The 13,878-nt window shown below is 49.5% G+C and overlaps 1 protein-coding gene across 7 annotated transcripts in view; it reads left to right on the forward strand.

Annotated features, from left to right (window-relative positions):
* VPS13B (vacuolar protein sorting 13 homolog B) overlaps positions 1–13,878 on the forward strand; it is a 734,128-nt gene that overhangs the window by 713,630 nt on the left and 6,620 nt on the right. For all 7 annotated transcript variants that reach the window (XM_038555164.1, XM_038555165.1, XM_038555167.1 and 4 more), the window contains 3 exons: positions 3,562–3,738; positions 5,793–5,963; positions 12,109–12,285. In XM_038555164.1, coding sequence (XP_038411092.1) covers positions 3,562–3,738; positions 5,793–5,963; positions 12,109–12,285 — 525 coding nt within the window. The remainder of the gene's footprint in view (positions 1–3,561; positions 3,739–5,792; positions 5,964–12,108; positions 12,286–13,878) is intronic.

Consider the following 13,878-nt stretch of genomic DNA (forward strand, 5'->3'; position numbering starts at 1 on the left):
AAGAGGATAGAATAAAAGCCCTTGGCACATAATAAACACTGTAATGCAACTTCGACTTTTAATCCCATGTAGCAGATACTTTAGCAGCTCCCTGCAGGTCCAAAGCTCTGGATTAGTGTATTTGTGCAATTAGGAAAACTAACCCCAGGCCTCAGCCCCTGGGCCTAAAAGAAATCCAGTTGTAGGATGTTAGCTTCCTACATTACAGTGAATGAATAGCTGTAGGTGCAAAATTCAGAGGATTTGTGTGCTCGTAAGATGCATAAAGAGCTTTCTACCTATCGAGTGTGGCCCTGCCTATCTAGACAGATAGCAAAAAGAAAGTGGCTGGTGTGTCCGACCACTTTCAGCGCCCACCACCCCCACCCCGAGATGGAAAAGTCTGCTGCAGAGGGCGGGGGTGGCTTGAGTGTGCGTACAAAATGTCATATGGTAAGTACTATGCGCTGAAGGTTCCGTGCAGGGGACAGAGTGGTCTCCGAATACTCTGTGGTAGCTGGCATCAAAACACACGTTCCTCACCGAATTCACTCTCCCACATGATTTCAGTTTGATTATCCAGCCCCTCATGTTCCCATGAATTCAAGCAACAAACACCAACCGGAGTTGGCCTTGTGGGTCCTTTCTTAGCAAAGAACATGGTAGTCTTCCTTCCCGAGAGGAACAGAGGAAAGAAGGTCGATGACCCTGTACTTGGTGAAAGCATTCCCATACAAGTTTGATGTGATAGTAAATGGCCCCTGCTGTGGCCAGACTGGTGAGATTGCATTATCCCCACAGTGACATTCACAGAGTTAGTAAGGTTACCCACGCGCGTCTTAAGTGAAAATGACAAGATCAGGGGAGGGCCCGGCTGGGACCATTGTTTTGATAGCTTGCACAACAATGAAGAGAATGTTTCCCTCTTGCTAAGAAATCATTCAAAAATAAGCAGTTAACATTTCAAATTTAATAGATGGGTATATTTATAAACAATTCCAGAAACTTAACCTCTCAAGCAGTTTTTGCTTTTAGCATGCGAAGCAGGCCTGTAAGTTACCAGGCTCTGCTCTGGGGCCCAGCAGGACAAAGCCTCCCGCCAGGCCACCACGTAGTGCCAAGGTGTGGGGGGCACCCATGTGGGTAATGAGGGACCCAGCTGTGGCACTAAGGAGCCACATCCCAGTGGCCCGTGTGCGAAAAATGCTCTCTTTGTTTTGTTTTTTGTTCTTGATGAGGTTTCACAAGAACATTCTGTTTGGATTTTTTGTAATCCACCTAAAAATTCTCTAAGCTGTTGTCCCAACCTCCTTATACTGTGGGACAAGAAATTCTAATATAGAGGGCCAAGATCTTAGAGCCCCAGACAGAATGGGAAGATGCTAGAAGGTTACCAGCACCCAGGTAGGAGACTCCGCAGAGAATGTGTTAGCGTTCTTGTAGAGGAAGGGGTAGGGAGGTTGGCCTGGCGGTGAACAGGTTGCATCTGTATGGCCCGTGGGGCGGGATCCACCCATGAATTTGACTAGAAGGTTCTTGACCAGGATGGTCGAAATACCCTGACTTCATTTCTAGGGAAGTTTGTGGATTCACCTTGAAGAGGTTTTAAAAAATAAACAGTAATTAAAAATGAATGGCCCTATTTGAAGGAAAGCATGTAGGCTTTCTAATTTCCTCGGGCCCCTCTACAACCAAGTCTCGATTTGATGGAAAGTCAGATGGACATTCTTTTTCAACAATTTCCAAACAAATAAGCAAAAAATATATTTGCTTTTGGAGGAAAATAAAGGAGTGCCCTCGGATACTCACTGCCCTTTTCTGGCTAGCTCAGATGCCACCGAGAAGTAGCTCTGGTCCACACGTAGTGCTTCTGTCAGGCAGTGGTTCTGATCCAGGAGACCACACCCTGCCTTCTGGTGGTGGGGCCAGGCGCAGGGGGAGCCAGACGGTGAGCCTGGGTGGCACCCCTTCACGCTGGGCCCTTCTGCACTGGCTCAGATGGGCCCATTGTAGATGGTCTTTGCTTGGCAGTAGCTTACTCTCCTTTCTTTATCTGGGTTGTGAAGTCTATGGAGAATTAATATGTTTGCAGACCAATTTGCTGCCTGCAGGTGGAACCTTATAACTATTCCCGGTTAAAGGGAATCCGCTGTTTCTTTACCTACAGAGACTGTGAACAGTTGAGCCACACTTGCCTCCTCATCCTGCCTGGAAGAAGTGGAGGTAGAGACAGGGTAACACCATCTCAGATTCACCTCTGTCCCCATGCCTGCTCCCGCTGACCCCAGGGAGAGTCTCAGTCATTAGCTCATCTGAATTTATGCAAAGGGGCTAAAAGTACTTCACTTGCACAACTGCTGTGAGCAGTACATAAGCTGAGGTCCAGTACCCCTAGGCCAGCCCATTTATAGTCTTTGTCTCTTGAAATGATTCCTTCTTTTAACCTAAACCCTAGTGTTTTCCTCCTAATGTTCCAGAGAAGAGGAGTGGGCTAGAAATTTAAGAATGTCGCTGTCTCTATAAAGCTGGCCTAGAAATTAACCGGCAAGGCTCTGGCTTGCTTCTTGCAGCAGCCACACTTTCCTGACCCTCTGGGATCAGCAGCTTGTCCGAGGGTCTGTCCCAGACTTGTCCTCCAAGAATCTGCTGGTGAGGCAGGACTGGCTCCCGCAGGAGAGCACTGTGAACCCCAGGCTAGGGGACGGGTCTGTCCAGGAGCCTGTGCTTAGCCCTTGGCCTTGCCTGTACCTCCAGTGCTGGGGGGTTGGGGGGGGTGTTGTAGAGACCAAGCCCCTCCCTCCGAGTTCTCACCACAGCCACATTCCCACGAGGCGGCCTGCACCACAACCAGGCCAGCAGGCCAGCCCCTGGCAAGCCCCCGGCTCCACTAGGAAACCAGATCCAAAGCTCCCCTCCCGGGACACGGGAAGGGAACACTCCCCTCTCGCTAACCTAATCAGTATGTCCATGTCACCGATGTTTACACAACTGAAGCTGGGTTGAGGGGGAGACATGTGTCTGGCTCCAGCTCTGCTCCAAAGGGAAGCACTCAGCTTGGTAGGATTGGGAAAGATTAAAAATAACTCCTCTGTCCTTGTCAGAACTTTGCATCTCCTTTGCAACACCCCGTTCAGCATCTGGCCTCCTCCCCCACCCCCACCAGGCCTCTCCTCCTACCTCCACCCCCATGTCTCCGCTGCCCTGGGGTGGTTTTAAAGATAACTCCGCAGACTGCAAACACCTGCACCCTAAGAGGCCGCCCCTTTCTCGGGTGGCTGGGAGTGTGTATCCCCTTGCCCGCGGGTCCCTTTTAGCGGGAATATGGGAGGCTCGGGCAAGGAAGTCAGAGTAAAGCTATTTGCTAGGCTGCCAAAAGGATCACTTTGATTTATAAAGTATGAAAGTTTGCCATTTATGAATTCACAGTGAATGAGTTATTTCCCATATTTTGCTCCAGAGGAGCTTATTACATTCTCAATTCCAGTGTGAAAAATGAATTGCAGGGAAAATGGTCACTTTTCCCAAATTTTGAAAGTGCTGTATTTAAGGTTTTGGTAACCCCTTCCCTTTGGTCCCTCACAGGCTGGGTGGTTGGATCTCTGGAAATCCTCGGCAGCCCAGCGAGTTTGGTGCGAAGCATCGGGAACGGGATCGCCGACTTCTTCAGGCTTCCATACGAGGGGCTGACCAGGGGCCCCGGAGCCTTTGTGAGTGGAGTTTCCAGAGGAACAACATCCTTTGTAAAGCACATTTCCAAAGGTAGCTATTTTGGTTTCTTTTCCTAATGTCTCATTTTCATTCCTTGCCTTATGTTTTGCTTTTAAAGAACACGTTCAAGTTTGCAGTGCATGAACCGTGCCTCTACCTTTGTTTGGCCTGTCAGGTCGCAGTGAAATGTTGGACTTGTCACAAAGCTCACAGAGGATGTCTTATGTTTTAAACAGATCACTACTTGCCTGCATTGTGTGAAAATGTTTTCAGAACTTCAGAATTTTAAACCTCCCACTGGGAAAATGAGGATTGGCTCAACTGTTATTCCATGTGATAAATAAAGAAATATTAAAGGTGTTCAGGACTTCTGCTAAACATCAGAAACCCTACACTGTGTTGCCTCATCATTCTTTTTCATGTAGATACAGTTGTCATAACTTTGGGAAGGATATGGACACACTTGGACGTACATTTGGCCGCGGAAACCGTCCCAGCCTCCCGCCGGCATGCCACGTCAACAGTGCCATCTGGTGGCGCGCGGCTCGGCCGGCACGGAGGCCAAACTGCGCCGGGCCCACGTGAAGGGGCGTGTTTTCGTTTTCCCCGTATGTGCTTGATATTTTGGTCAGGTTGGCAGCGACTCGGGAACTAACAAGGGCCATCTGAGTCCTCTTTTCTTCTCAGCAGGAGGCAGGGAAAACAGGGCAGAGGGCTTCTCTCCCATAAAGACTTTTTAATGTCAACAGTGCTGCAAGTCTGTGATGAGTGGGCAGGTTATGGAAGTCTCTGGAAGGCTCGGATGAAGAGGAGCTTGAAACATGAGCACCCATCATCCGGAGGTCGGGGGGCTGGTGGCTGCTGGCAGGAGAATGGCAAGAGCAATAAATGGAGGCGTGTCGACGGGGACAGGCCCATGCCCCTGGGCCCCAGCCGTCCGGGAGGCCTGTGAGCCGAGGGCCAGAGGGACTCACGGATGAGTCACTGGTGGATTTCTCACTCCCGACACTTGAATCTTTGTGGTTCTGTTGTTTTTATTTTCAAATAAGACACCCGACACCTGCTGAATGGTAATTTTAGCCTACTGACTCATTGAATGTTTTTTACACTTGTTCTCCACCCCCCCCCACCCCCCCTTAACAAAATCTCTTTTGGTTTTTGATGTCTGTGTGTACACAGGGAAGTTTTCTTTTTAGGTTGTTGGTAAAGACGCAGCTGCAAAAATGACATCTTCCATTTTTTTCTTGAACTGGGCATCCACCATGGGATGAATTCACTGGTCAGCTTCAGGATCTGTCCATTGATGTCTTTCAGTCTTGCTTCACTGAGATCTCTGCACACTGGCTAGAGGGCTGGGTAGTATTCTGAGCAAGATGCTGAGATCCCTTTCTTAGGAAAACCGGACAAAATCGTGGCTTTCACATGACTTACTCCCTTTAGTGTCCTGCTTTCTTCAGGCAACATCCTGAGAATCAGAATTGCACATGTTGTCTCTGGCACATTCCTCATAATGTTCCTCAGAACATCAAATGATAGTTTACTGTCTCCCTTTGCTTTGTCTAAGCAGGGAATAAGTTCCATTCCTGAGTAAAAATGTTTCTTTACAGTCTGTGTAAGATTCAGCCATGGAACCTGAACCTTTAAAATGAGAGCAGAGTTTAACCTTCAATACTGGGCCTCCAGGAAGACTTCCAAACTACCGTGTTATCCAAGCCTTGACCACCTCAAGATGGTGAATGGTAGTTTCACGGGAAACTCTGTGTTTCTTTGGCAACAGAGATTCTCATTCTACCCCTTTTGAGGTGTGTCATCACCCTTATAAGCAAACGTTAATCTCCACCTCGTTTTTTTTAAATATTTTATTTCTAAGCTACCTCTACACCCAACATGGGGCTCAAACTCACAACTCCAAGATCAAGAGCCACTGGCACCACTGACCAAGCTAACCAGGTTGCCCCCTCCCCTCATTGTCTTAAGGCCCTTGCTTCAAGCTGCACAAAGGAAGCCACCGTCACTCACCCCCCGGGGCAGGTCAGGGGCCCAGGTGTGTTTCCGCCCCTCTCCCTGTGACCAGAAGGCCAACTCGTGTGCTCTTGTACCCTCAGGTACCCTCACCTCCATCACCAACCTGGCCACGAGCCTGGCCCGGAACATGGACCGCCTTTCGCTAGATGAGGAGCACTACAACCGGCAGGAGGAGTGGCGGCGGCAGCTCCCTGAGAGCCTGGGCGAGGGGCTCCGACAGGGCCTGTCCCGGCTGGGCATCAGCCTGCTCGGTAAGGGGGTGAGGGGCCAGGGCTGCTTGTGAACCCCTCCTTCCTGCAGCCGTTGCTGAGGCCCGGGGAGGCGGAGGCACCCACTCTGTTTCCTGCCCGCATGCCCAGGACACTGGGACCTCCGGGGCCTCCTGCCCGACCCGGAGCCTGACCCGGAGCCGGGGCACAGGAGCCCCACTCCCTGGGGGCGCCCCGTACCAGGACGGCAGCCGGGGCTGTTCGTGCTCCACAGTGAGCAGGGGGCGCCTCGTGAGGCTCAGGCCCTGCAGCCGCCCGCCTTTGCTCGAGAAGCACCCGAGCAACGTGCAGAGATGTCCTGTAAACTTCATTGAGGAGCCCACTGTCTCCTTTTGTTTTTTCAAGTGTGCGGCCCAGCCTGACTCGGCAATTACCAGTTTGTCAAGCAGCCAGATGGTACAGTTAGAGGCAAAGATTGCTGTGGATATTTCCAAATACTACAAGTGTTCGAAAAATAAGTTGCTTTGGAAAACTCTATAAAAAGGAAGTTTCAGAGCTGAAATTTCACAGAGCAGGATTTTCAAGGGTATCTTTTGTTTATTTGTTTGCAAAGGAATTTAAAACTGTATTGCTTGGCAGCCTGCCTGCTGCGGTCTGAAGAAGTGTGCATCTCTCAGAGATCAAAATGCCCGGAGGCCGGGAGAGCAGAGGTCAGAAAAGATGAGCTGGAAAGGATCCGTCCTCTCTCCAGTATGTGGCTCTACCCACCACCCTCAACTCCCGGCTCAGCCAAGGCTCAGGGAGGAAGTAGGAAGATGTTACAAGCTCAGGTTAAGTTACTAGAAATTGTCGAAGTCCTAACAGTCTGTGATGACGTGTGGAAACTGGGAGCTTGGGACTCCAATTCCAGCTCCAGCTGGAACTGCTGGGTAAAGGAGTATTCTAGAATTGCCAGGGCAAGGCACGGGAGTTCCACACTCCAGAGGAGCGAGCAGACCCGGGCTGGGATGTCCAGGTCCTTCCTTTGTGACCTCAGGCACATTCTTACCTTCTCTAAACCCAGGCTGCTCACTGCTAAGTTGGGGCTGGTAATAACATTATTAGAGGTAATAATAGTGGTCCATCATGGGCCAGGCCTAGGGCCTGTGCTTGGTAAACAGCGTCACGCGTGCTTATTGTTATGTTATGGTTGCAAAGGAACAATAATAGTTGCCTCGTTTCAAAGAATGAGCCACCAAAGAGAGACAAGTGAGCAACAGCAGGAACATTTTTTGCTTTAGTTTTAGCTCAAGAGATTCAGTTGCTATAACCACAGGAAGTGGTGAGGGTTATGGGGGTGGGGAGCGCCTCAGGTCATTGTTTGGGGGCTGTGAGACCTCTTTTTGCTAAGAGTTGTGGGCTTCCATGCCATCTACTGTGGGCAGAGAGCTCCCTTTCCTCCATGCAAGCTCGTTTTGGAGCTTATAAGTGCTCAGCAGAGGAGACCTGAGCTGGCTGGCCTGTGGCTATGTCCCTTCCAACTAGTCTGTTCCGTTCCCACACAGAGATGCCCACACCCACTACCCAGTTGCCACTGTATAAAATTGTGCCTAGTGGTAGAAATCCGTAACATGAGGATCCATGGTCCTCCCTTTGTGGTGTCACATTTTTTAATGTGGCTCCCATTGTTAACCAGGCTAGAAAGTCCTAAAACTTGGGTCTTTGCCATTGTCACATCTTACACATCTTCATCCATGTAAGGGGATCATTTAGTCTGTCTATAAAACCTCAGTGGGTTCGCTGTCTTTCCGCATCTCTGGTAATTTCCAAAAGCTCAGGAGTTCTGTGGATGTCCTAAATCCCTCCTGGGTGTGCACTGACTGCCGCTGCAACCACTGGCCTGACCTGGACCTCCCTCAGCACACTGAGCAGCATGCCCAAGTCTGCGCTCCTCAGACATTTTAGTTCCCGGTGGGCATCTCAGAGTTGGCTCAAGCCAGTTTCCTTCCCTCTCAGAGTTCAAGAATGCTCTGTGTCCCAGTTAATTACTGGGTCATCTCAGAACGTCTAGTCCTAGGACCACCTGATGTGTGACAGGAAGACGAGAGGAGGAATAGCACCAATCAAGTCCCCTCCCCTGGGAAAGTCTAGATTTATCACCATTTCATTTATCCCCAGAAATGATGTTCAAAACTGCTAAATGCAGTTAAGTTCCTGATTGAAGTTAGAGCTATTATCATATTGTTTGAAACTCGAGCTTAGTGAAGTCACAATATTAGTTTCTCGGTTTCTTCCTCTAGAAGAAACCTTAACAACCCAGTTAGTAAAACTGTTTTTAAAGACCACTTCAGAGTTGACAAAGCATTTTCATGTGTGTCATCTTATTTGGTCTATCTACAAACCCTAGGCATAGGTATGAAGTGACTTGCCCAGGTCACACCTCTACCAGGACAAGAGCCTGGGCTTTTCCACATGTCACCCACCCTGGAGGGTTCCACCCCTGGAAACACTCAGGATGTTGGAAGACTGAACAATTGAATGTTCCAGGGTAGGAAAAATACATTTTCCCAAACGTTTATGGGTTTGGTGGGCCTTCTTGCCTCTGTTTTGCCCTTGTGGGGACACTGTGGAGTGTTACAAGGTACTTGAAAAATCAAAGGGAGCCTTTAGCTGTCGTGCCCAGCCTCATCACCCCAGGTTGGTGAGGAAGTGTCAGCTTGAGGTGCCGCTGAGGCTCTTGGAAGAGCTCTACCACGGTTTGGAGAAAGCAGTGGCCTTGGGGAAGACTCTGTTTAGCCTGTGGAATTGAAAGCCTCATCAGGCTTTCCCACACTTACCAGGTCCGTTCCCCAAACACCCCCTTTCCTACTGCAGCGTAGAGTCTGTGCTGAGAGATGTGAGCTCTGTGTCCCCGTCATACGCCATGTTTCCTCCCAGACGTGACTTCTCTCTCATGAATACCAAAGGCAGGACGCCAGAGCTTGCCTCTCTGATCCCCTTCTCTTGGGCCGCTGCCTGACGTGTGAAGCACTCTGGGGTTGCCAGCACCACTGGGGGTGTGCCATGTGGGATCCCAACATGGTGGGCCTGTATTGGTGAATCAGGACAGTTTCCCTGGATGGGGGGAGAGATTGGGCGAGCAAGTGAGCTGTGCACCAGCACACGGCATTTTTGAGCAGTTCCTCTGCGGCCGCGATCAGCCATTAGCTAACTGACTGCAGCTAGTGGGGAATTTAGGGACAAAGAGGTGCTTCCTCCTCAGTGAACTAATGTGTTCTGTTTACAGCAGGCCCACCTCAAGCTGGAATACTTAATATCCTCTGTGTGTAGGTCTCATCTGTCTGCAGTGTTGAGCTATAGTGTCACAGCTTAGGCCTGTGCCTCTTCTGTCCTGAGTATTTTTAAAAGTATCCAAAATAAAATCACACCATGTGGTGAGGGCAGCACCAAAAGATCAGTAAACCAGTGTTTTCTGCCTAAGGCTGGGGAGCTAGCCATGGAAGAGGTAAGGGAGGGCCCTTTGGGGCCTTGCCTAATGAAGCCTTCCTCCTCCAACTTGAGGGGAGCACAGGAAACACCTCCCCATCTCTGCCTCACCCAGCACACTGGGCTGAGTCCTCGGAAACTACCCCCAAGCCCCAAGGCGCGCTTCCTTCCTCATCTCCGTTCATCACATCACAGCTGTCTCCATGTGGCCGCCCACCCTGTGGGCCTGATGCCAACAAACAAGTTTGAGGATCACTTTCCACCACTTAGAGCCTCAGAGCAGAGTTGGAGTAGATGACAGTAAATAATTTACCAGTTGTGGGACTTAGCTGGATCATACTTAATAACAGAGCCTTCTGAAACCCTGCGAGGAGCTGCCTCTCTCAGGGCACGGCTGCAGACACCATGAAGTGGCTGCTGGTCTCTCCCAGCCTCTCGCGTCTCCGGCTCACACCTGGTGACCAGTGAGGTGTTGGTGTGTGTGACAGGCTCCCCGTCCAGGGTCTGGAGCCAGGCAAGGGCATGTGATCTGATGGCTCCTTCTCTACCTCTCAGAATCTAACACCTTGTCAGGAGGCTCAGATTTTCCACTCTCTGGGCCGCCCAAATAGTTTATCTATCAAAGCCACGGTGACTGAGCCTTCAGTGTGGCCAGTGTCTAGAGAAAGTGGGGGATCAAAGGGGAGTGTCACTGCGATACCTGTTTGCACTTAGAGGGAAGTTAGAAGTCAGAGCTCAGTGCCGGTCTCATGGCCATCGAGGCTCCGCATTCCTTGCCCAGGGTAGGCCTGGCCCATTCAAGGGAAGTCGGGGAGTCTCAGGAGGTAACCACCTGCCCTCCCACTCAATTTTAATAGTCTGTATGGAAATCTGCACTTGGGAAAAGGCATTTCTTAGATAATTTAATCTGTTGGTGAGTTTTTTACCTCAGTGTTCCTACTAACTGAAGCATGGAGACCTTTCAGAGACATTAGATCGTGACGTCACGAAAGCCACATTCCCTGATGTGATGCTGTTCACTTTGACCTGTCTTCTGTGAGAGGATTTTTCTGTGCTTGCCTCTGCTGTGCACCGACGGCAGCCACCACCCCCAGTAACACTTCCCAGCCACTCTGACTCCTGACTTGTGGGTGGACAGCAGAGCAGTGGAGGCCTCTGCGCCCCCCAGCCCAAGTGCCAGGCCAGGGCGTATCCAGGGTCCTGTCGCGGTGACCCCTCAGCCCTCTGCAGCTACGGCAGCGGTGGCCAGCTGTGAGTGGCTTCCTCCACCTCCCCAGTCAGTTCCTTAGAAGGTTTAGGAAGCATTGGTCCAGGCTGACCAACACTGAGAAACAGACCTGTCACCTCACGTCATGCTTAGTCTGTCAATACATAAATTTAAATGGCTCTGTCCAAATTTAGAGGAATGGAACCTATGAAGAACATTCCCTTTACAACTGACCTGAAGGGACTGGCCTTTGTTTTACTGGATTTTGTTCAGGAGAACATTACTTGAAATTAGCAGGTCATTAACAGAGACCTGGAAATCTCCATTTACCCAAGAGACTTTGAATTAGTGGCATTTGGAATAATGGAGTTTGACATGTACTAAAATTTCTACCAGGGGGACTATGCATTTTCCATTAATCCTAGCAGGTTTCAGTTAAAAACAGAAAATTCTGTCAAGAACTGTAATGAAATTTTTACCTCTTACTGAGCTAGAGAACCCTTCCACTCCATCACTGAAAGAAAAGGTGTGTGTGGGGGGGTACTGGTGAGGCCTTTATTAGATCTCGTCACAGGCCCCTCAGAGTAAGGGGGCCAAAGAACCCACAAGAGGCTGAGGGACTCCCCCACCACCTCGGTTCCTGACCTGGCTGCCCTCCAGGAGAACCAGCAGAGCAGGGCAGTGAGAACATTGTTCTGCAGCTGTTCTGAAGCAAAGAGTAAGTGGCCAGACCTCAGCTGAAGTGGAAAGGAAGGAAGTGTTTCTAAGACTGGCAAAAGGAGGAACCTGGTGGTTGAGGGCTGGGCTGTGGCTCTGCCCCTCCAGGCTGGAAGCCCGGTTCAAGCACATGACAGCTATGTGACCTGGGGACAAACCTCCATACATAACCTGTCTGTGTGCTGCGGCCTTACCTAGGAGCTGAGGACAAAGGCCATGTTGGCCCCCTAGGATTAATGACCTCATAGGATAAAGTCCCCAGCACATAGGAAGACTCACCACAGAGGAGTTATTACAGAAATAGCTGCAATACCAACCATTACTCTTACATGTTCATATATGAATATTATTAAAGAACTGCTCTTATCATTACTTTTGGGGAGAACAGGGACAGGGGATGGCCTCCTCCACTTTCTTCACGCTCCTGATGCGGTGTAAGTGATGAGGCTGAGCAGGCTTGCTCTCTCATGAGCGATTCTCCTCCCTACACTGTGTTGCCTGGTTTCACGAGTGTCACTTTGGAATAGTCTGACCCGTTATTAAATTCTGAACTGAACTTCACAGATCCTCACTGTGATGGACCAAACCCAGTCTGAACACCATGTTTTGATGAAGATCATAAGTGTCTTAGTAACCAGTGAACTTACATAATTGATAAGTAAATGTATAATAAAGAACTTTATAACAAAGGTGGGTTTTCATTTTCAATCCAAATAAAACCGTTTTCTGGATGGAAGGTTGTCACTTTCTCAGGATTTGAAGCCCTAGTCCTCACTAGGGACTTTTGCTGTTTTTCAGGTGCAATTGCTGGCATAGTCGATCAGCCTATGCAGAACTTCCAGAGAACAACTGAGGCTCATGCTTCTGCAGGGCACAAGGCCAAGGGCGTCATCTCGGGCGTGGGGAAAGGAATCATGGGGGTGTTCACAAAGCCCATCGGAGGAGCTGCTGAGCTCGTGTCACAGACCGGCTACGGTACGTCATGAAGTGCCTATCAGGCCAGCTCAGACCTCACTGACTAACTTGCATTCTTATTCCAAGAACTCCGAGAAAGTCTAGGCCTTCACATGGCAAAACAGTGAAAAATAAAACATAAATCTATAAAGAGATAAGCAGCTGTCCTTCTCACCTCCTTATGCTTATTTATGGAAAGAGTAGAATTGTACTATAAATAACAAATTATAATAATTATAGACCCAAGAAATCAATTAGCAATTTCATTAGGTCTGTCTCACAGAATCTTTTTACAGTACATCTAATAAAATGGACTTTAATGACCACTTCTCGGCTTTTTGGCTAAGATCAAGTGTAAAATAGACTTTAATGTGAAGTAACCAGTAAGAGATTGAGGGCAATTGAGAGAAAATATTGAAAATATTGAAGCAGAGAATATAGAATCACTGCGTTTTCTGGTGACCAACTGGAAAATAGGTTACAAGGCAGGAAGGTATCTGTGACAGATGTACATCAGGAGAAGGAGAAAGAGGAGGGTGTGCACGCCCATGCCCACAGGGCCTTGGTTTACAAACTGCTGCAGACCCTGCGCCGAGTTCCTGGCCATGGACAGGAGAGGCACACAATCTACAACCAAACCCTTCCCCCAAGCAGACAGCTGAGTAGATCGTGGGCCTAGGGCACCACCGGCACTTGGAGGTGGCATGCCAGGCCTTTCCCACGCTTGTGTGTGCACACAGGAGTAACAGGTGCGTGTGAAAAGAAACACCTCCTCCCGTGCTTGCTCTCTACATTCTTGGTAAAGGACACTCAAGTGACTTAATAAACTGGTGACTAGAATCGTTGTTACCTTTTTACCTACGATCAGTGTCATCACTTTGGTCATGAAGCAGGCTGTCTGGCTGCCGTCACAGGCTGGGAGAGGGCCCTGCATCTGGCCGGCCAGTCTGAGGGGCACACTTCACCACAGGCGTCCTGCACCTCCGCAGATCTGACAGGAGGCGGCCAGATCAGGCATAAAAAGTGTCTGGAAGGAAGCGAGTGGGAGACGAATGCCCACACTCAGGCAACCATCCAGAGGGTTCCTTTAAGAGACCACACAGATGCAAACATGTGTTCCTCTTCGCTCTTCCCCTCACCGCCTCCCCCCCAACCATTTCTGTCTTTCTCTCCTGTGAATGATGTTTTCACTCACAGGAAAACGGACAAACAGAACTGCTGCCACCTCTAACCGGGCCCAGTTAAATTCCACCTTCTCGAATACTTGCGCATTAATAAAAACAGTACTCCTGTGGCCGTAGACCCCAGCGAGGTGCAGTCAACTCCTACTTCGTAAATGCCCTTGGTGTTGAAAATGCCATTGCTCCTCTCTGTGAGTTTGCCAGGGCTGAGGAGCTCTCCCTTATGTAAGAGCATCTCCGAACAGAGCTTCACATGGCCTTGTTGCTTTCCATCATTCTTGTAAAACTTTTATTACTGCACTGAAGGTTTTACAAACCACTAACTCTTAGTCTAATGACTGCCTCATTTATAAACATTTACAAGCCCTCAGAAAGCACACATGCTGTACCATCTTTGGTTCTGGAGAGTCTCCTTAGAGGCCTGCATGGCTGC

Source organism: Canis lupus, chromosome 13, assembly GCF_011100685.1.
Source record: "Canis lupus familiaris isolate Mischka breed German Shepherd chromosome 13, alternate assembly UU_Cfam_GSD_1.0, whole genome shotgun sequence".
Taxonomy (NCBI): Eukaryota; Metazoa; Chordata; class Mammalia; order Carnivora; family Canidae; genus Canis; species Canis lupus.